Genomic DNA, 23595 nt, shown 5'->3' on the forward strand with positions numbered 1-23595 from the left:
CTATAGAATGGGCAAAATAAAACTCAAAAAAAGGGGATTGGAAGTTGGAAGTAACCGATGTAATAAATAAGCAATCCCAGGTAGAGGTCCAGACCCAAATTTGCTTCTGATCGGACTTTCCAGACCGAAATTATCTCTGATCAGACTTTCCAGACCGAAATTATCTCTGATCAGACTTTCCAGACTGAATGAGTTCTGATCAGACTTTCCAGACCGAAGGAGTTCTGATCAGACCATCTCCAGACCATGGTCCAGACTCAAATTCAGACCATTGCCCAGACCTTAATCAGACTATGATCAGACCCAATTTCAGACCCAAGTAGCCTCTGATCAGACTCAGTCGAGACCATCTCCCCAGCTGACCACTCTGATCAAAAATACTCAAAATCGCCATCGTCAGCCCTCCCGTCCTTTAACCACAACACTTAAATTGTCCACTCTCCTCCCCCTATCGAGTTGAACTCCCCTCTCATCAGCCTTCTTCTCAACCCTAACCCTATCGCTTGACCCCCACCCACAACACACACACAGAGAGAGAGAGAGACAGACAGACACAGACAAACAGACACAGACAAACTGGTTACCCCATAAACGCACACACAAAACTTACACACACGTTGGTTGAGATTTTACTGCAAAATTAGCTATAAAATAAAAGATTTGCGATTAATTTGAATTAAAATGTTAGACCCAAGTGCGCTCGAAGTCGCCTCTGATCAGACCCAATTGCGCTCGAAGTCGCCTCTGATCCGACCCAAGTGCGCTCTAAAAGATTATGATCAGACCCATTTGCGCTCGAAGTCGCCTCTGATCAGACCCAAGTGCGCTCGAAGAGGTTATGATCAGACCCAATTGCGCTCGAATCCGCCTATGATCAGACGCAATTGCGCTAGAAATTGCCTCTGATCAGACCCAAGTGCGCTCGAAATAGTCTGATCAGAGAAAGATTCTACTTATGAAAAAATCTTCTAATTTTGCTATTATATATTCAGTTCAAAAAAACTGATGTTTGCAGTATTTAATTCATCTAAGGAAAAATCAATTATAAAAGTATTGCTAAAGAAAACGAAACCCAACTGTTGAGAACAAATTTTTTTAGTGTACCTTTTAGTGTATATTTATGACTCAATGGATGAGTTTAGACAGCTTTCCATAAAAAAGTTGTGGTCTCCAGTTGATAAAAGTTTCTTCTGAAGGGGACCGGCCTCTGTTATCGGCTGGACTCCTGTTTTCTGATCAGAGCTATCGGACTTTAGATGAGTCTCTGATCAGAACGCTGCTTTATGGCTGCCTCCTGGCAGAGCCAACATCTCTCATTAAAAAACAAAAAAAAATGGAAAAAAAATGCGCTCGAAATGGTCCCTGATCAGACCCAATCGCGTTCAAAAGCATTTCTGATCAGACCCAGGTGCGCTCGATGAGGTTATGATCAGACCCAATTGCGCTCGAAGTCTCCTCTGATCAGACAAAAGTGCGCTCGAAGAGGTTATGATCAGACCCAATTGCGCTCCAAGTTGCCTCTGATCAGACAAAAGTGCGCTCGAAGAGGTTATGATCAGACCCAATTGCGCTCGAAGTCGCCTCTGATCAGACCCAAGTGCGCTCGAATCCGCCTATGATCAGACTTTTCAGACCAAAATGACTTTTGATCAGACCATCTCCAGACCGTGCTCCAGACCGTAGTGCGCTCGAACTTCCGAAAAGACCCTGTAATTTCGGTCTGGGAACACACGGGTGTGCGCTCGACTGGGTCTGATCATAACTCAATTTGGGTCTGGACCTCAGCCTGGGATGGGAAAAGAGTTTCCTTCTGATTATTGGAGTTGCTAGTGGACCGACAAGATGATCTTTCTTTGGCGCGTTTCAGAACTTCACTGGCCTCTTCGTTCACGTCATCTCTCACCTTCATATGTTTCAAATATTCTGCGTAGTAGACTAAAATCAAAATCCAAAAATAAATTAACAAATTTAAAGTTTTACAGAAATTTGATTGCCTGCGGGTTCCCACGTTGAGGTCCCAGACGGGAGCAAGCATGTCCAGACCGAAGATGAACGCACGAGGGGGGCGTCGTGCGTTCAAAATTACATAGTCTGGAAACATCAAAAAACGCACGAAAGTCTGGACATAGATACTTTCCCTTCTGGGACCTCAACCTGGGTTTGAGGCTTTCGGATTTTCAGGGCAGAGGATGTATCGCAAAAATATCATGAAAATTAGTACGCCAGCTGAAAAAAATTAATAATTGAAAAAACGTCTCGGATCATTTTTCCAGACTAAATCAGGAGCAATTATTGACTCTTATTAGTGAGATTACCATGACCTAATCTTATTAGTGAGATTACCATGTCATGGTAATCTGTGAGATTACCATGACCTAATTCACGTCACGTCAAGTACCAATCTGACACGAATAATGTCGGAGAAAGAATTGAATTCCTCCGCCGATCCTAACCTGGTTTGTAAAGGTAAAATCTGCCATTATTCTAATTCATAGTGACACCCTATCCTGATACATAGTAATAAGCACATACTGCGGATTTCAATTACCAAAAAATATAATAAATTTTGTTTTTATTTTTAAATTATAATCAAATTGTTTGCCAATTTTGATGACAATTGTAGGCGGTTTCTTTATTCGCAACTCTGCCAATATTGGTTGGGTAATATATAGCTGGTCTCCAAGTCTCTATGTTACCGAGTGAATGAGCAACGCTATTTGAATAGAGCGAGAAATGAGCAATCTAGTACGTCATATTTCTTAACCATTTAAATGCACACACATTCTCTTCTAATATACGTAGAAAGCTCCGAAAAAGTTCGTTTAGCATTATTTTCGTTGAGCCTTCTAATATACTGAATCGATTGCGCTCTTTTTAGACTTAATATTTTTATGTTTCGAAAACGTATTGGTGACCGATCTGAGCCGAAAATCAACTCAGACAAATACCTGCTAAAAAGATCAAGCTAGATTTGCCTGTAAGTAAACGATGCTTTTCGCCGTGATGATGCTACGAAAGAGATGCCGTAAAGTTTCGATATAACGTTTATGCCTTGATGTAAGCCGAGTATAGTTGGACAAAATAGATTGTATGTTTTGAATACAGTTGCCTTAACGTTATGATATAGACTGCTTATATGAATTAAAGTTCCGGTAGTCTGATTATTGAGTTTTTATACACCTACATTTTTGGTGCCGCAATATTTATGTTACCGCGAACCTACATTTCTGGTGCCGCTATATTTTCGGTACCGCTCCGCTTTCGAACCACCGTTTTGAAAGAAAACCCCAACTCGTATTAACTTAAAACGGGTTGCCAGTCTGCATTGTCAGATTCCGATACGTGAATAATCAAAAAGCAAGTCTACTAAATTAATGCCAAATCCTTTATGCCCCATTGCATTAATGGCTTCCTTCTTGCCCCATCACGTTTCATTGGTTATAGCTGGAGAAACTTGACTACTACTTAACCCATTATTCGCTTTACTTTATAGATTGCGTTAGATAGGTCCTTACGCCGAAGTTCTCTCTCAGCACATTTTCACTACTCCTCGTTTATTCTTACAATAATCCACAAATTACACTCCGCAGATTGGACAAGGACAATGCCGAATAGCAGAAATTCAGACATAAAATGTGCAAGGGTGCCTTCATCTGGACTATAATGATGTGTTCACACCTCAGTTGCAGTGCTATCAGTCCTACCTTATTTGATGCCCCAGATTGGACATTGGATGACACGTTTACATGTTCAGTTCTTCGCTGTTGCTACTTAGAAGAGAATGGTTACTGCAACTAGCGGCACAAACAAAACTGTAAGACTGATCCAATAAAATAACATTTCTGATTGTCGTAAATTGATCAATAACCGGCAAATCTAGCTAACCCCTCTTAATTTGACTCATACTCATTTTTTTGGATAATTTCCCCGGTTGCCGATAACCTACCCCTCATAATTTTTTGAGTTTAAAAACCCTGAGGCTCGGAGTTAGAGCAAAGCTTCTGAAATTCACATATCTTTTTCCGCCAGATTGTAAAGAAATGCAAGCAGTACTATCTTGACAAGTCTCAGCGAAAAAGAATAGTTTTTAGAAAAGAGAGCTGAGAAACCTTTATATATACTTAGACTTAAAATATTACAAATCTTTTTCCACCAGATTGTAAAGAAAAGCAAGTACTACTATCTTGACAAGTCTCAGCGAAGTACAATCATCTTTTTTAGAGAAGGGAGCTGAGAAACTTATATATTTAGACTTAAAATATTCCAAATAACCCACATCAGTTATGCTGTAAAAACATTATATGGTTTTTATATTAGCTGCTAGCTCACTGCATCACGTCATAAAAACTTTGCCTCAAGCGTTAAAAGACCACCATAAAAATCGAAATTACGCATTACCGGGTCTGAGTGTCAATCCTAACGCGTTGAAAGTACGAAAAACTGCTCAGTTCCAGTTGAGTCATTTCTTCCGTGATGAAAAGAGGCTAGTTATATGGCATGATGTGGTGAACAATTCACTGTCCCTTCATCGCAGTAACAACAATAAGCCTTTAACACCTTCGCAGCTTATTGTAGTGCTTGAAAAGTATCAGGAGAGCATAGAAGCTATAGTGTATTGCCCCAGAGAGGGAACTCCTGATAATTACAATCAACTCAAGCGTAGCACTCCAGTTACCATCCATTTTGTGAAAGACATTGTGTCCAGACGTAAACAGAAAGATCCTAGTTTTCCTAAAGAGTACACAGCGTTACATCACAAGCCTGCGCTTGAGTTGAAAAAAACTCACTACAGTGATAGCACATAAGCACAACCTATAAGCAAAACTCTCCAAGCGCCGTCGTAAAACGCTTCGCACCCGTCATGCATTCGAGGAGGCAGAAGTTGCTCAGGCCTTCGATAACCTGAATGTTACTTAATTTTGGGTTGTTGTGGGAGTCTACCCGCTGACTTTTTGAGTTAATCAGTACTGTCCGTTTTCCGCAGTTTATCTGGTCTCATTTTCCGTTTCCGTGACTTTGTTTCCGTGTCACCGCGTTTCTTTCTAGTAAATTTCCTGGCCTTTTCGACATTTGGTTATACTACACTGCCGTAAATTGTTTTGATGTTTTGATACCGTAGATAAAGCCCCATAATGCTTCTGCTAGTTTACCTGGCAGTAGCTTCTCTCCCTCTTTCTAGGGTGTGACTTAGGTTTATTCTGGAGTTACGGCTAGTTTGTTTGGTTGAGTTTGTTGCTGTTGTCTGCTAGCGTTGAACTTCCCTCCTCCTCGCTTGTGGCTTACCTCCCTCTCGTGATATTCCGTTTTCCCGTTTCGTCGCGCGCCGTCCGCCCGACGTTTCCACCTCGTCCGTACCGTTTTCCCGTTTCGTCGCGCGCCGTCCGCCCGACGTTTCCGCCTCGTCCGTACCATTTTCCCGTTTCGTCGCGCGCCGTCAGCCTGACGTTTCCGTCTCGTCCGTACCGTTTTTCCGTTTCGTCGCGCGGCGTCCGCCCGACGTTTTCGTCTCGTCCGTACCGTTTTCCCGTTTCGTCGCGTGCCGTCAGCCCGACGTTTGCATCTCGTCCGTACTGTTTTCCCGTTTCGTCGCGCGTCGTCAGATTGACGTTTCCGTCTCGTCCGTACCGTTTTCCGTTTCGTCGCGCGGCGTCCGCCCGACGTTTTCGTCTCGTCCGTACCGTTTTTCCTTTTCGTCGCGCGCCGTCAGCACGACGTTTCCGTCTCGTCCGCACCGTTTTCCCGTTTCGTCGCGCCGCGTCCGCCCGACGTTTTTGTCTCGTCCGTACCGTTTTCCCGTTTCGTCGCGAGTCGTCCGCCCGATGTTTCCGCCTCGTCCGTACCGTTTTCCCGTTTCTTGTTTTTCCGTTCCGACCGTCTTGTTACCGGTTTCCTCTTGCGTCGCTTGTTCCGCGTTTCCGTCCCGTCCGTTACGTCGCCCGTTTCCTACCCGCGTTTCGCCAGTTCCGTTCAGTTCCCTGTTGCGTTGCGCGCCGTTTGCCCGTCCTTGCCGCCCCGTCCGCTTCGTTTCCCGTTTCGTCGTGCTTTGTCCACCCAGTCCTCTTTCCCCGGTTGCCTGTATTCCTGCTTAGCCACACGTTGCTTTTAAGCACGTTAGACGCCCTCTCCACTTTGTTACTCACTTTCGCCGAGTAATTCATTACTCGGTAATTTCTTTTCTGCTCTTCGACGTCTTGATTATCAAGTCGTCGTCATCTGGGTTCGGTATAACCCTCATTTCACGTGTTTGGTTGAAATTTACTCTATATTGATAAATCAGCCATTTCAATATCATGGCCGAACAGCAAGAGAAATTGAAAAAACTCTTTAATGCAAATCTAATCTAGAATCTGAGTAACGTAACATCCATAAGGACATCACAGATGCCATAGATAGTCAAGACAGGAGGGTTAAAGTTGATCGCTTGGTTTCTTGGGTTGTTGTGGGAGTCTACCCGCTGACTGGCAGTGTGACTTAGTTTACTCACGAGTTACGGGTTAGTTTGTGGATAGTCCCTTCCAATAGCGCATTACTAAACGTTTTGCTCTCCCTTTTTTGAGTTAATCAGTACTGTCCGTTTTCCGCAGTTTATCTGGTCTCATTTTCCGTTTCCGTGACTTTGTTTCCGTGTCACCGCGTTTCTTTCTATTTCCCGTTTATCTGTTGTATGATGTAGTATGTTGAGTTTTTGATGTAGTAAATTTGTTTTCTGCTAGTATGCTGGTTGGTTGTTTAGTCTCGTGCCTCGCTAGGGTGTGACTTAAGTTCATTCTGGAGTTAAGGCTGGTTTGTTTCGTGACTTTCACCACACTTGTTTGCTAGCACTTTGTTGTAGCTTTATTAACTTTGGTAGTATGCACTTTTGTTGTCTGGGTTTGGTGGTCTGCTAGGGTGTGACTTAAGTTTTTTCTGGAGTTACGGCTAGTAAATTTCCTGGCCTTTTCGACATTTGTTTATACTACTTCGCTGCCGTAAATTGTTTTGATGTTTTGATACCGTAGATAAAGCCCCATAATGCTTCTGCTAGTTTACCTGGCAGTAGCTTCTCTCCCTCTTTCTAGGGTGTGACTTAAGTTTATTCTGGAGTTACGGCTAGTTTGTTTGGTTGAGTTTGTTTCTGTGGTCTGCTAGCGTTGAACTTCCCGCCTCCTCGCTTGTGGCTTACCTCCCTCTCGTGATATTCCGTTTTCCCGTTTCGTCGCGCGCCGTCCGCCCGACGTTTCCGCCTCGTCCGTACCGTTTTCCCGTTTCGTCGCGCGCCGTCCGCCCGACGTTTCCGCCTCGTCCGTACCATTTTCCCGTTTCGTCGCGCGCCGTCAGCCTGACGTTTCCGTCTTGTCTGTACCGTTTTCCCGTTTCGTCGCGCGGCGTCCACCCGACGTTTTCGTCTCGTCCGTACCGTTTTCCCGTTTCGTCGCGCGCCGTCAGCGCGACGTTTGCGTCTCGTCCGTACCGTTTTCCCGTTTCGTCGCGCGTCGTCAGATTGACGTTTCCGTCTCGTCCGTACCGTTTTACGTTTCGTCGCGCGGCGTCCGCCAGACGTTTTCGTCTCGTCCGTACCGTTTTTCCGTTTCCTCGCGCGCCGTCAGCCCGACGTTTCCGTCTCGTCCGTACCGTTTTCCCGTTTCGTCGCGCCGCGTCCGCCCGACGTTTTTGTCTCGTCCGTACCGTTTTCCCGTTTCGTCGCGCGTCGTCCGCCCGATGTTTCCGCCTCGTCCGTACCGTTTTCCCGTTTCTTGTTTTTCCGTTCCGACCGTCTTGTTACCGGTTTCCTCTTGCGTCGCTTGTTCCGCGTTTCCGTCCCGTCCGTTACGTCGCCCGTTTCCTACCCGCGTTTCGCCAGTTCCGTTCAGTTCCCTGTTGCGTTGCGCGCCGTTTGCCCGTCCTTGCCGCCCCGTCCGCTTCGTTTCCCGTTTCGTCGTGCTTTGTCCACCCAGTCCTCTTTCCCCGGTTGCCTGTATTCCTGCTTAGCCACACGTTGCTTTTAAGCACGTTAGACGCCCTCTCCACTTTGTTACTCACTTTCGCCGAGTAATTCATTACTCGGTAATTTCTTTTCTGCTCTTCGACGTCTTGATTATCAAGTCGTCGTCATCTGGGTTCGGTATAACCCTCATTTCACGTGTTTGGTTGAAATTTACTCTATATTGATAAATCAGCCATTTCAATATCATGGCCGAACAGCAAGAGAAATTGAAAAAACTCTTTAATGCAAATCTAATCTAGAATCTGAGTAACGTAACATCCATAGGGACATCACAGATGCCATAGATCGTCAAGACAGGAGGGCTAAAGTTGATCGCTTGGTTTCTAACTTAAAGGATGTTTTCAGTAAACTGGTGGAGAAAAATGAAGAACTATTTGACTTGGCCATTAAGGCGGAGAACCCAGATTCAATTTACCCTGTCCTTGAGCAATGGTTGGATGATGAAACTAAGAGCAATGACAAATTCTTGCTTGCGGCTAGAAGCTAACTTGACTCAGTTGCTCACCGAGACACCGTATGCGAGGGCGTTAACCCTCAAGTGCAGTCTAAGAGAAGTTCACGTTGAACAGCATCATCAATGTCTAGCCAGCGTAAACATGACTTTCTAATGGCAAAATTAAAACGCGAAGAGGCTGGGAAACAAGAACAAGCTGCCATGCGCCTCGCTAAACAAAAACAAGAAATTGCCATGAGAAAAAAGGAGCTTGAAATACAAATGGAGCAGATGGCACTTCAAGAATTGGAGGAAGACCACCGCCAGCGTGTTGCCGCAGCTAAATTAGATGAGGCCGATTTAATGGATAATCGTTCATTGTTCAGTCACCACTCAAGTGAACTAAATTTGTTTAAAGATAGGGGATCAGATAAAAGTCAGAGACTTGTTCAGGATTGGGTAAATTCGTTTCCATCAGGTAATTCATTGACTGCTGCAAATGAGTTAATTTTTTCTCGTCCTGGTTCAGCAACCACTGTCCCTCCTGTTCAAGATACTGTCCCTTTTAATCCTCCAGAAGACACAAGTAATTTTGCCGGTAACTTGAATCATCTTGAAATGTTTTCTCAGTACACACCGCCAGGAGTTTCCATTTCTGTTGCTCAGCAAGAAGCTTTGTATCGTGAATACCTCCAGGCTCAACTACACAATCACTCAGTGATTAAAGGGTTGAGCGGGCACATAGTCCCTCAGGCAGTGGTAAGGTGAACCAAGTGAACCCACCTCCTGTATGCCCGCCTCAACAATTATTTAATCCTCAGCCTCCCGTGCCGCCGTCGTCAATTCCAACGAGTGCAACAACCTACCTACACGTCACACGCATTCCACAACCAAACATTATCCAATCGCCTCAAGCCCGCCTGGTACCGTGTCTTACCGCACCGAAACCTCCACTGAACTGTAACCTTGATCTGAATTTGTGGAGATTTCCTCAGAATAACCCCACAAACGTAAATGAGGCGAAAAATAATGCAACCGTCTTCAACAACGTCCAATCGAACCTACCCCCGAGCACAGCTAACCCCACCATCAGCCATCCCATCTTGCACTTGAATGCACTACAAAATCCTAATATTAACCACGCAGCAAACTCTAGCATCCCTGTTAACCCCTTTAGTACAACTACTAACATCGCGCCACCTTTCGTCAGGCCGGTTATACATCCAACATACGGGCATACTGCTCCGATACCATTGTGCTGGGGTGGCCCAACGCATCCCACGCCTCCAGCGCCAGCATCTGAAAACGCACGTTTGATTAAGGCATTCACTGACGCCTTATCTAGCAAGAGGAATGACCCACTACCCGAATGGCAGTTGTCCCAATACAATGGGGATCCTCTACAGTGGCACGAATGGTATGGTCAGTTTAAAAGCGCAATTGACTCTCAGTCCTTAACTGATGATGTAAAATTGACATACCTTAAGACCCTAGTAAACTGGTAAAGCTAAAACAGCTATAGATGAGTTTGCATACTGCGGCGCAATGTACAAAGACGCACTGAGGACCTTAGAACGTAAATTTGGCCAACCACAGGCGGTCATAAGTGCCCATTAGGACAAACTCAACAGCTTTCCACCATTAAAGATGCACAATAGCGATAATATCATTAACTACTCGGGGTGCATTTCAAGTCTTGTCGGGGTATTTAAATCGCTCTCATACGATTCAGATTTAAAGACTGCTGCGCTTCTCAACACCGCCGTACAGAAGCTTCCACCCAATATGAAGGAGTCGTGGTCACTTTTCACGGTCAAAAAGCATTGGGTGAAGCCTACTCTTCTGGAATTCAACGATTGGTTAAAAGAGAAGGCCGAAGCGCACGATTTAATGAAGAATACCGCAACTAAAGCAAAGACTGACGATACCAACAACTCAGTAACAAGATCAAAAGTTGCTTCGAAGGCATTTGCTGCAAATACGCAACACAAGAGTAACCTTAATACGCAAAAGAGATCTCCTTTAACATCAATCTCTAGTTGCATTGTATGCAAAGGCAGCCACCGGTTGTGGGCCGTGTCTTTAAGGAAACGACCCCCACGCAGAGAGCCAAGGTCGTGGCTGAGGCAAAGCTCTGTTTTTCATGTTTGCGTGATGAACACATGTTTAGGCAATGCCCAATTCCCCGAAAATGTAGGAAAGATGGTTGCAACAGCTCCCATAACACCTTACTTCATGGAGCTGAAAAGGTTTTTCCCGCTAAACCCTCAACAAACAACAACATCGATAATTCGAAGTCGAACGCAGGTATTAGTAGGCCATCTACTGGTCAACAGCAACCTAGCAAAGCAACCACTTTGTCTTCCGTGACGGATGTCAAGGGCCTCCTTCAGGTCACGGAACTGAAACCTACTAACTCTTCTGGAACTAGTACTACGGCGTTGGTTTTTTTGCGATACCGCTTGCAGTAACTCTTGGGTGTCCGATAGTCTCGCAGCTAGACTCGGTTTCCAGGGTACCGCATTAAAACTGACCGTCAAGGGTATAAACACGGAAGAACTCACAGACACAAAGGTGGTTCAATTGACTGTGACACCTCATAAAGATCAAGACTTCGAAGCATTCCTTGTGCGTCCCTACGTGAGGGAAACATTAAACGTAGGTTCCGACATCATTGACGTCATTTCCATGCAAGAAACTTACCCTCGTTGGCAGTTCTGGATCCAGTAAGATTTAGCTATGAGAAATTGAGATGATACTTGGACAGGATGTCTACGATGCCATCCGACCGTTAGAGTATTTTTCAGCCGACGAAAAGTGATCGCCGTTCGCTGTCCGCTTGCCATAGGTTGGGTTTTAAGTGGCCCACTCCCGTCAAGTTCAAGTTTAGTCTCGAAGTGTTATAAAGCCAATATTGAACAAGATTTTGAATTATTTTGTCAGGTTAATTCTTGGTATGATATGGAATCGTACGGCGCGTTCAAGCACGCTGACCCACGATCCGCAGCGGATGCTCGCGCGCAGGAAATACTTGAAACAACAACTTTCCATAATGGCCAAAGATACGATGTCGGTATGTTATGCGCTGATGACAACATCCAGCTCCCGAATAACTACTTTTCGTCACTGGTACAGCTCAAGTCTCTCGAAAAGCAGCTCTCGAGAGATACATCATTGAAAAATACTTATGCTAATACCATCCGTGAAGACTTGGAAAAAGGTTACTTGATTACAGTCCCTGATGCTCATAAGGTCGAGCAGCGGTTGGATAGAGAGTGGTACCTACCACATCATCCCGTAATCAATCCGAACAAACCGGGGAAAGTGCGTAGGGTATTAAATGGTGCAGCAAAGTTCCACGGTATTTCTTTGAATAAATCTCTGCTCACTGGCCCCGACCTGTTCCAAAACCTAATCCACGTACTACTTAGGTTCCGTCAACATCAATTCACCGTGTCCGCCGATATCGAGGGTATGTTCCTCCAACTGGTTGTCCCTGATTGTGACCAGCCATTACTGCGTTTTTTGTGGCGGGAGGACCCCACAACAAATGTTGTAGTGTATCAATACACGCGCTATATATTCGGGGCTAAAGACTCGCCCACATGCGCTAACTATGCACTGCAACGCGCGGCCCGAGACAATGTTAATCAGTACCCGGAGGCAACCAAAGCCGTCCTAGAAAACTTCTACATGGACGATTGCTTGGATTCGGTGGAGTCACCTGAGTGGGCTCTCAAGAGATCGAAGGAGTTGGTGCATCTTCTCCAACTAGGTGGGTTCAAGCTTACTATGTTTGTAAGCAATTTACCAAATCTGGCCGATCGAATTGATGGGTCAACTCAGTCTATCGAACCAAACGTAATTGCCTCATCTAAGGAGGATTTTTCGCACGTGCTTGGGTTGAAATGGGATCATAACAATGATACTCTAGTGGTGAGTCGGGGTACCTGCAGTACAGTAACTAAGTCTTCAACACAACGCTTGGTATTGAGCCTAGTGTCTAAGTTGTTTTTATCCCATCGCCCTAGTGGCACCATTTACTGTTGGTGCACTATTGCTACTAAAGGACATCTGGCGTGTCAGCGGGCAGCGCTGGGATGAAGAATTACCAAAAGACACTGTAGAAAGTTTCCTCGAATGGAGTGTAGAACTACCTAAGCTCGCCGAAATCGCTATATCGAGAAGCTACTTTTCCGGAAATTTTGAACACCTAGAACTGCACATGTTCGGCGATAGTTCACAAGAAGTTTTCAGTGCCGTTGCATTTCTCCGAGCTCAAGTAAACACGTCTCACGTCTAGTGGGCCAAAAACAGAGCTTGCAATTGTCCTGAGTAAAGCTCGCGTAGCACCTATGAAGGTGATGACAATTCCAAAGCTAGAGCTGCAAGCTGCTTAAGTGGCCGCTCGGTTTAAAGATATCTGTCGAGCCCTTACTGTGCATGTTAACAAAGTTTATATGTGGACTGACAGCACTACTGTCTTGCAGTGGCTCAACTCCACAAGCAAGCAGCCAATATTTGTTGCAAACCGTGTATGCGAGATTTTAGAACACTCTAGCGTTGGCGAATGGAACCACGTTGCCTCAAGCGATAATCCAGCAGATGCCGGTACTCGTGGTATGTCCGCTGAGGTTTTGAAATCAAGTAGCTGAGTGAGGGGTCCAGATTTCTTTAGAACCAAAGAATTCCCGTTCGAACCAAGCATTGAAGTAGTTAAAAACATCAAACTTGGTATAGTAACTAAGGAAACTGACGAAACCAATACATCACTGGCCGCATCCGTAACCAAGTCAACTAAGGAACCACCCCCGCATTTAATTCCCTTTGATAAGTACAGTTCTTATCAGAATTTGCTTCGAATAACAGCATACATACTCCGGCTGTTACCCTCACACGAATGTTACCGTAATGCCGAAGGTAGCATCATAGATCCCACTGAGCTTGACGAAGCCGAGCGTCATCTTCAGTATCTCGTTCAAGGAGAATCTTTTACTTCCGAACGGAAAGATCTCCTGGAAAACAAACATGTTAAACTGAGTAGCCGTATTGCTCCGTTTTCACCCTTCGTCGGACCAAATGGTCTAATTCGTTCGGCTGGCCGCATCAAACGGTTGGTCGAAGTTGATTTTGATGTAAAACACCCTATCGATCTCGACGCGCGCCATTTCTTTGTAAAGTTGTTCCTTAGGCACACCCACGTTAAACATCAGCATCAAGGTATTGACTACCTGCGAGCTAAAGTACAAGAACGTTATACCATCCTCAAATTACGTTCCTCACTACGTTCCATTAAATCTAACTGCCTTAAGTGCAGAAAGTTCCGAGCTGGCTGACCTCCCAATCATGGCTGACCTCCCAATCATGGCTGACCTCCCAGTGGAAAGACTCGCATACCAGTCTCCTCCCTTCACAAACACCGGGGTCGACTACTTCGGCCCGTTTTACGTTACTGTGCGTAGCACAACCGAGAAGAGTTGGGATTTCTTCTTCACATGCTTAACTACTCGTGCTGTTCATGTTGAAATTGTTCCGTCCATGGACGCCAGTTCATGTGTAATGGGATTGGAGCGTTTCGTCTCACGTCGAGGTACACCGGCCATTATTTGGTAAGGCAATGGAACTAACTTTGTTGGCGCAGAAAAAGAGCTACGCGAGAATATCAAGAAGTGGAACACCATCAACATCGCCGTGGAACTTGCCCACAAAGGCATTAAGTGGAGGTTCAACCCGCCCAGTGCGCCACACCAAGGTGGCATCTGGGAAAGGCTAGTGCGTAGTTTCAAGCGCGTACTTTACACAATCCTTGGAACACATCGCCCAACAGATGAAGTTTTAAGTACCACCTTTTGTCTAGTCGAACATGCACTTAATACATGCCCGTTAACGCCTGCAAGCGCCGATCCGTCCGACTTAGGCGCATTAACACCTAATCATTTTCTACTCGGTAACCAAGCAGCCAGAATTCCGCCTATCGTTGGCCTCGACGAGTTCGATCATCGTAAACGGTACGCCCGTGCGCAGTCCTACGCCAATGCAATTTGGGCACGTTGGATTAAGGAGTATGTACCTGCGCTGAATCGTAGATCTAAGTGGCAGACGCCTGCCGAGCAGCACTTTAAGGTCGGTGAATTAGTTTGGATCGTTGAAGAAAGCAACCCTAGGGGTTAGTACCCAACTGCTCGGATTGAAGAACTTCAGTACGGCTCCGACAGAGTCGCCCGCTCCGCCGTCGTACGCACGTCATCCGGATCGCTCGTTCGCCCGCTCGTTAAGCTTGTTCCAATCCTCCCAACACCTTCTTCCGGGCCGGAGGATGTTACCGCGTACATGAGAAAAAAATTAATAATTGAAAAACCGTCTCGGATCATTTTTCCAGACTAAATCAGGAGCAATTATTGACTCTTATTAGTTCTGTGAGATTACCATGACCTAATTCACGTCCCGTCAAGTACCAATCTGACACGAATTATGTCGGAGAAAGAATTGAATTCTTCCGCCGTTCTTAACCTGGTTTGTAAAGGTAAAATCTGCCATTATTCTAATTCATAGTGACACCCTATCCTGATACATAGTAATAAGCACATACTGCGGATTTCAATTACCAAAAAATATAATAAATTTTGTTTTTCTTTTTAAATTATAATCAAATTGTTTGCCAATTTTGATGACAATTGTAGGCGGTTTCTTTATTCGCAACTCTGCCAATATTGGTTGGGTAATATATAGCTGGTCTCCAAGTCTCTATGTTACCGAGTGAATGAGCAACGCTATTTGAATAGAGCGAGAAATGAGCAATCTAGTACGTCATATTTCTTAACCATTTAAATGCACACACATTCTCTTCTAATATACGTAGAAAGCTCCGAAAAAGTTCGTTTAGCATTATTTTCGTTGAGCCTTCTAATATACTGAATCGATTGCGCTCTTTTTAGGCTTAATATTTTTATGTTTCGAAAACGTATTGGTGACCGATCTGAGCCGAAAATGAACTCAGACAAATACCTGCTAAAAAGATCAAGCTAGATTTGCCTGTAAGTAAACGATGCTTTTCGCCGTGATGATGCTACGAAAGAGATGCCGTAAAATTTCGATATAACGTTTATGCCTTGATGTAAGCCGAGTATAGTTGGACAAAATAGATTGTATGTTTTGAATACAGTTGCCTTAACGTTATGATATAGACTGCTAATATGAATTAAAGTTCCGGTAGTCTGATTATTGAGTTTTTATAAAGCTACACTCTAGCTTTGCAATTCATTATCCGCTCTGAGGCGATACAAGCAACTTTCTGAAAAATTACTGTCTGTTAAAAATTGCGACAGTCCTTTCTGACATTCTTTTAATATTTAAAAACGTTATAAAAATTGAACTCTCGTTTGAGCATTATTTGAAACTTATGAAGAACTTAGGACTCTAGTTATCCGTAAAAGTGGTTCCAGTTGCTACGCCACCACTAAAAAGAAAAATTCACCCAAAGCTGATGTCAACGTTAACATCTTATAGACTGGGAACCTTTCTCTAAATTTGATATTTTTTGTTTTTAGAAATTTAACGCTTTTTAATCATTGTTCATGTTCAGGTAATTACAAGTTATTTCGTGATTTAAAATAGTTGATAAACATATTGATTGAGGCTTGAACGAAAATAGTTCACTATGATTCGCAAATTTTTTATGTTAAAATAACCGACACGCTTTTTCGACACGTTCTTTTTTTTCAAAACGGGCTGATAAAAAAAAACACGACAATAGTTCTACCCTCAAAAATTGTCAAAACTTTAATACAGGGGCGTTAAATTAAAATTTCAACGTTTTATACTAGTGCACATTCTATTGTAACAGTCCTTTTAATATACTGTTGATGTTTTCTATAATTTTTTGCTATCTTTCCTTTAAGTTTAGGGTGCACATCAAGTGTTCAGAGTGAAACTGGGTTATGTTGGTGATAGAGATTACCACTAATTTTTACAGCAATTTTAACATAATTTAACAAAATTGATTTGGCAAGCAGATTGAATCATTTTCCTACAAGCTTCAATCAATATTTTTTAGTTCCATTAAATTCTATCACAGATCAATCAGTTTCTAGATAGGTTTTGAATTAAACTCTTTTTTTTCTACATGGTCCGAAAAATCACAAATGGGTCTTAGTTAGTCAGTACGAACACAAAGCAGTACAGTCCGCTGCTATGTACATGTTCTAAAGCTTAAGGATATCGGATTTTACGTAACAAAATGGCTTTTAGTTATCTATTAATTGCATCAATTTTCAGATTGCTCTATTTTCCATAAATATCACGTGCGAGAAATTCTCATTTCACCTACATGGTGAAAAAAAATGCTCAAAGCGGGTAAAGAGAAAAGCGTATCCATTAACTAATTTGAAACGCTGTCTCCCATGTATTTGGACCATAAAACGGAATTCTCTTCTAAAATCGAGTAGGTTTACTAGCATCTTAAGTGTGCCAATAACTAATTATCAACGGACAGTAATGATAACAAATAAGCGAATTTGGAGCGGAATGCCTGCGGAATTCCGTGAAAAGCCCAATCGGGTTGAGAGGTCGCCTTAAGAAAAAACCGTGGGTATGAAAAGACCTCGGCCAACAGACGCAGAATTTAGATCAATAGTTTTATGCCTGGTTTCCTTGATTCGTACACACAATTATTGGGTCTTTCCCATTATAGCCCCCCATGAAATTATAGCCCCCCCCATTGGTACAATTACCATGTTTGGGGGCTATAGGTTATCTGAACACTAAGCTGGGGGGCTATAATGGAAAGACCCCAATTATTAATCACACTTTTTTATCTGTAGCACAACAATTTCTGCGGGTAAAACAAACAAATGCAATTTTTTACAGGCCTCAAATACAAGTATGCGCGGTTACACTACCGCTAATGAAACAAATATTTAGGACTAACAAATGTAAGACCTAATTAGCACAAAAATGCCCAGCAAAACACAAATTGGTGTTTTGCAGGACAGAGTAACACCTGATAAGAGGCGCACCAAATTGTGGTGCGATTTTGGGCAAGGCAAAAAATTTCAAGATACTTCGAGTTGGAAGGCCTCGAATTCATTCAGATTAAAATTTAGCTCACTGAACCTACAAAGAAGAGACACTAACTTACTGCCCTTAATTTTTACTTTTAAAATTAAACTTTGTTATGTGACATTTTTGGCCTTGCTCCAAATTGCTTTATCTGAATTTGTTGGTCAGGTTTTATTAGTTAATTTCTTGCTCGTGTTTGGGGAAAGTACCAGTAAAACTCTCTCCGGTGGCTGGAAAAACTCCACGGGTGGATCATTTTCCAATATATAGGACAAAAAAGAGGAAATCCAGTCCGACCAAATCTACCAAGGGAAAAAAGCCTCTCACTGCAACACAATAACAGCAAAAACACGAACAACAACAGCAAGAACATGAACAACAAGAGCAACAACCGACAATCTACGATAGCGACTTGTCCGCAGACGGAAGGCTCGAGCAAGCGCGTTAAGGAGGATGAAGAAAATGCAAAATGAACGAGCCCATACTGAGTAAAAATTAACTCTGATTCTATTTAAACGATTGTCATATGTGTGCTTGTTTGTACTCTTTGATTTTTTAAATCAGAATTGAACAACTTAACACTCATTTTTTATCCTAGCAGGAGTAACAACAAAACAACCTATTTTTCCATTACTCATGCCAGCCTATAGTTAACAGCGACCTCTGTTTGGGCCCTGTATGTTTCCAGTGTAGCAATCCCAGTGGGTTTGCTCTAACTCAACGGTGTCATAAAACATATAATTGTTAGTTCGAATAGCTCGGCCTAGCATTCCTTAATTTTGTCGTTGTAATAAAGTTTAGATCATCCAGGCCATTATTAAGAGGGGCAGCACCCATCAACTTTAATGAGTAGCGGTCAGGATTTCCGTTCCGCAAAAAACCAAACATCATTTTCCAGTTTTCATCCTTGGTCAGGGTTTCCGGTCAAAATTATGTTAAGTGCAGGGCTCACGCAATTGAAATGGGAATCAATAGTATCCCTAGTTCTTGGGATAAAAGCCGCAATGTCTAATGAAGGGGCATTGTTAAAGCAATTTCTTTCTAGTAACGGTCTTTCATTAACAACTAGGCCCAATTCGTTACAAATGCTATCAGGTGTAAGGCGAGTAGCATGAATCGAAAAGCCAGGAGAGCGCCTATTAAAGATCTGATCGTTTCAATAATCACAGCAACGTATTATTTCCTGAATGATGGGCGCTCTCTTCGAACATTTTATGGTTGTTCAACAAGCAGTTTAAGGTTAATTGCTTTAAAGTGCTCTTGTTCTTGATGTAGTCTTTGAACGATAATCCTTGAATTTATGGAACACAACAGGATGAGTCCAGTATTTATATTTAAAAAGATTAGATTTGTTTTGTTGTACCAACTGCATAACTGGTTAAAATGGCGTTTCCTCTGTCAATTAAGACTGGCATGTTTTAGAATTGTTACACGATGATAAAATTAATGAATAGATTGATATAAATGGAAATCCACTTGTGGCTAGGTTAGCTGGTGAATAAAATATAGTAGGAATTAAGGTATTATGAATCGGTTTTTTGGTAGTTTACTGGTGCTTGCATAATTCAGTGTGCAAACAAGAATAGGCGTTTCCACTAATTGCTTAACTGAGTTAGTGGAGCATGAAATATTGATAAGTCGCTGCTTCAGGTTCCCTAAATGCTCCAAAACCAAACGTCCATTGTTTGACGACCTCTTCATCAAACCACTGAATCTGTACTCCCTCAAGTATTAAGGCTGAAAACTATTCAACAAGGACAAAGTGACAGAAAGATCTAAGTTTACCTGTTCTTATACTTTTATGGCAACGAAGAAAGGGTTAAAACTTGTTTAAAACCAAACATTGCTCCATCCTAAGGGGTAAGCAAGGGTACATATCTGTAACTGGGAGAGAGTAAATATAAGATTGCATAAACTTGCATAAATGTTGCTCAGCATGAAACACGAAATGTGCCATATTCCGAAATATTCAAACCCAGTTAAAAACGCAACTCCAATCAACTTAAGCAAATTTTTACATAATAGAAATTGCATCTCGTGACTGACCATCTACATCCACTGCTGCACCTATAAGTAAGGTCAAAATGTTCTAAAAGAAACGACACGTTACGTTTTGCTGATAAAAAATGATAAAGTTGAGTACCCCTAGAACCAGGAAAAACGATCAGAGAGATATTTCTGATTTGGAAAAGCAACGGCTCGTTAAAACGTTTAATGATAATTTGAGAGAGGAAGTGTACAAATGAGTTTAACTTGCTTAGTTATAAAGTCTGTTGGAAAAAGTGCAAAAGAGTTCCGCCTTTCTGATTAGGTTAAATTGCTCTGACCTTCTGGTATCGGGATTCCTCCAACTGTTGTAAGTTATCTATTTTCTAGAATTGAATAAGAGGACAATATTTGATTGCTTTCATTATTTCTCAGCTTCGTAATTATATATTCTGGGATAACCCTCAATTAAAATTCTTCGATTTTGAGAACCGATATATACTTGCTTGTTTTAAAAGCTTCATTTCTGTGAAATATTACTTTCTTTACCTGGAAAAGAAGTTAATTATAACGTGCATCACACATCGTTTGTATACAACTTCGAGAGAGCAACGGGGACAACAGTCTATACTTAATTGTCAGACAAAGTCACTTTTCTCCAATGAACCTATCAGATTTGATTGAGTTTTTGGCACTATCCAGTCCCCAACTAGAAGCCTTCTAACGGCAAGAAAAACAAATCTACCGCCGATTATTGGTAAAAGAAGACTTTGTGTCAATTTTAAGAGGCGGGGTCGACCCTGTCTTGAATAATATTGGTAACATTTGCGCTCAATGCAATGAATGTGGTGATAAAAAAATTTTTGGCGGTTAAAAAATTTTTTTCACGCTTGTTCAGTGAACAAGACAAATTCACCGCTAAAAACGCAGTGAAATGTTTATTTTCACGGCATTCCATTGGTAGCGGTCAGTTGTTTTTTTCACCGCTTAAGCGGTGAGAAAACAAAATTCACCGCTAAAAACTGCAAATCATGCAAAATTTCGAAACTTATTTGTTTTTCATAGCGTTTTTTGAACCTGATTTAAATTCACAAGAAACATGATTGAAGTGAGTGACAGCTGGAGCAGTGAAATGAGAACTTGTTGACATGCAGGAGGTGAGAGGTTCGAAGCCGTGTACGGGAGTTTATTTTCCGTAAGAATTCCGGTGAATGCGGTGAAAATATATATTTCACCGCTAAAAACCACAAATCTTAAAAAATTCGCCACTAAAAACCGCAAATCTTACTTAAATTCGCCGCTTTCATTGCAAAAGATGCGGGCGCTTCGCCGTGAAAAAAAGTTTTTTTTTCACCGCTATTCACCGCTAATCTTATATTTTTTTGACTAATCCTCGACCCGGGCAATGGGTCGACCGTGAAGTGTCAGGTCATCCAATAAGCGTCAGGATTTTTTAAAAAATTCTAGGGAATGGTTCCAAAAGGTACTTACTAGCATGTGTGAGCGGAATATAAGTGGGACAACTCTTGGTTCCAATCTTCTTAGCCGTAGTCTCCGAAGGAACCTCGGCAAATGCACGCAATCCCTTCTTGTAGACATCTGAGGTCTTGCCTATTATGTCGAATTTGCGTCTGGGTTCTATCTCACAACCTGTGTTGAAAGGCATAGAAGATTAACAACTAACTGTTGCTAAATATATTTAAATTATGTATATATTCTGTCCCCCCAAACAGCTCAGTGGGACTATAACTTTGAATCTTTTCTGCTAGCCCCCCCCCCCCATATGTTTAAACATACTGCTAAAGCTAAGTAAGTTTATACATTAAAATATATGAACAATATGCATGTATTAAAAGCTATAGCACAGCTATAGTTTGAAAGTTTTATAGGTCCCAGGTTGAGGTCCCCTCCGGAAGTGACCTCTGATCAGACCAAGTCCAACGCGCACGGTGTTTTCCCAGACCAAATTTACAGGGTCCGGGGTTTGGTTCGAGCGCACAATAGTATGATCAGAGAAGATTTTGAGCGCAATTGGGTCTGATCAGAGACCATTTCGAGCGCATATTTTTTTCTTATGATATTTTGTTTTTTTTTACCGAGAGATGTTGGCTCTGCCAAGCGGCAACAAAAAGCAGCATTGTGATCAGAGGCAAATCTAGAGTCTGATGGCTTTGATCAGAATGAACGGGGTCCAGCTGATAGCAAATGCCGATCCCCTGAGGAAGAAGTTTTGATTAACTGTAGAGTACGACGTTTTTTTTATGGAAAGCTGTCTAAGTTCATCCACTGAGTCCGCAATTTGCACTAATGGTATACTAAATAAAATTTCTCTCAGCAGTTGGTTTTTCTTTTCATTATCAATAGTTTTAGTATTGTCTTTTCTTCAGATGAATTTAATACTGCAAAAATCAATTTTTATGAAATGAATATATAACAGCAAAATTAAAGAAATGCGTTTATATTGAAAACAACTCACTGATCAGTTTATTTCGAGCGCAATTGAATATGATCAAAGGTGATTTCGAGGTTACTATAGTTTGATCAGGAGTGATTTTCGAGCGCACAATAGTCTGGTCAGAAGTGATTTTGAGCGCACAATTTTCTGGATAATGGTCTGATTTCAGTCTGTTCAGAATTAATTTCCGTCTGGCAAGGTCTGATCAGAGACAGTTTCGAGCGCACTTATATTGCACACGGTGTTGCGAGCGCACTTTAGTCTGATCAGAGGATACTTTGGTCTTTAACGGTCTGATCAGAGGTCACTTCCGGATGGTACCTCAACCTGGGGTATTTCAACCAAAATTTGTTGCATATAACGTAAGCATCAATGAAAACTTTTGTACTAAATCATCTTTGGTGTTATTGACTACAATAAGGGCTAGATTTTTAAAATTTTCTAAAGAAAGTATTCTAAAAGTGCCTTTCATCTACCCAGACACTCTTTTTTTCGGATCTATTCTATCCCCCCTCCTCCAGCTTAGTGAGCATAAATCTTTTGTGACCCCCAAGCGCACGTGCTATTTTCTTACATAGTAACGTGCTATATAACAACATATAATTTGTAACTGGGGGTCATAAAAAACACCGGGGGAAAACAGAATAGATCCCTTTTTTCAATGAAATGCAAGTATCGCTCCCACATTTCGCGAAAACTTAGATTAGGGGGGTGCTAAATTATAGGCTATATAGGGCTGGGGGCGCTAGCAGAAATGAGCTATAACCCCTCCGTGGTCGTTGAAGTTCATTTATATTTCAACCAAGCAATTGTATTTAAATTCTGAAAATGAGAAGAAAAATTTTTTGGTTTTGCTTTCCGTTTTGATTACAACTAACCGGGTGGTGCGATCACACAGAAGTTTGCCAAATCTTGTGAACAAGTTCCATATATCTCAAACGCACTGGCTAACTCCTCCCCCTGTCTCGCGTCCAGCACAGTGTACACCCCAAACTGAAGATACATCGGGAGTCCCAAACCCATCACACCAGCCATGCTACCCAGGTACCCGCCACATGTGGAATAATAATACCCGTTTGATCTGATTAGGATCTGTTTTATTTTCCCACTATTTGAAATCATATTTACGTGTTATGCCATTTTTGGATCGTTTTTCTACCCGAACTTTACAAGCAAAGCTTTTTCTTGGTTATAAGGATTTCTCGGGTTTTTTTTTTTGAAAAGACAGTTGCTGGAGCAGATTCCTCGCGACCTGGGTTGAAATTTCTTTGATTTCATACAAGGATCATATATGATTTCATACTTTCCGTACTTGATTTCTCAGTACGATCCTAGTATGAAACCAAGTTGACCAAACTTGCCTACCATAAACAGGACTAAAAAATCATACTATTTTCCGCAACCTCATTTTCTTCTATGATCTTTTAATGGCTAGAAGTGTACCATATTTGGTTTTTTTGTCCAATATAGTCGAGCCTGTGGATTACTACAAAAATTTTGGTTCTAAAACTGTATTTTTTGTCAAAAAGACAGTAAATTTCCCAAATTCCCTGGGTATATAATGACGAATGTGTTGAACCATTAAATTCTTAATTAACGCCAAGATAGTAGTAACTTTTATCTTTGAGCTAGCGGACAATTTTTTGATTAGCAACACGCACGGAGAGAAAAAAGCAAAAC

The 23595-nt window shown here is 42.3% G+C and overlaps 1 protein-coding gene across 1 annotated transcript; it reads right to left on the reverse strand.

Annotated features, from left to right (window-relative positions):
- Window positions 1–1756: 1756 nt before the first annotated feature.
- Window positions 1757–22996, reverse strand: LOC142346104 (uncharacterized). The gene is made up of 3 exons (XM_075398608.1): window positions 22794–22996; window positions 20952–21110; window positions 1757–1935 (listed from the first exon to the last, which is right to left on the reverse strand). Exons 1-3 carry the CDS (start codon window positions 22948–22950, stop codon window positions 1757–1759), a joined length of 495 nt encoding a protein of 164 aa, XP_075254723.1. The 5' UTR covers window positions 22951–22996.
- Window positions 22997–23595: the final 599 nt, after the last annotated feature.

Source organism: Convolutriloba macropyga, chromosome 9, assembly GCF_964194025.1.
Source record: "Convolutriloba macropyga chromosome 9, txConMacr16.3, whole genome shotgun sequence".
NCBI lineage: Eukaryota > Metazoa > Xenacoelomorpha > Acoela > Convolutidae > Convolutriloba > Convolutriloba macropyga.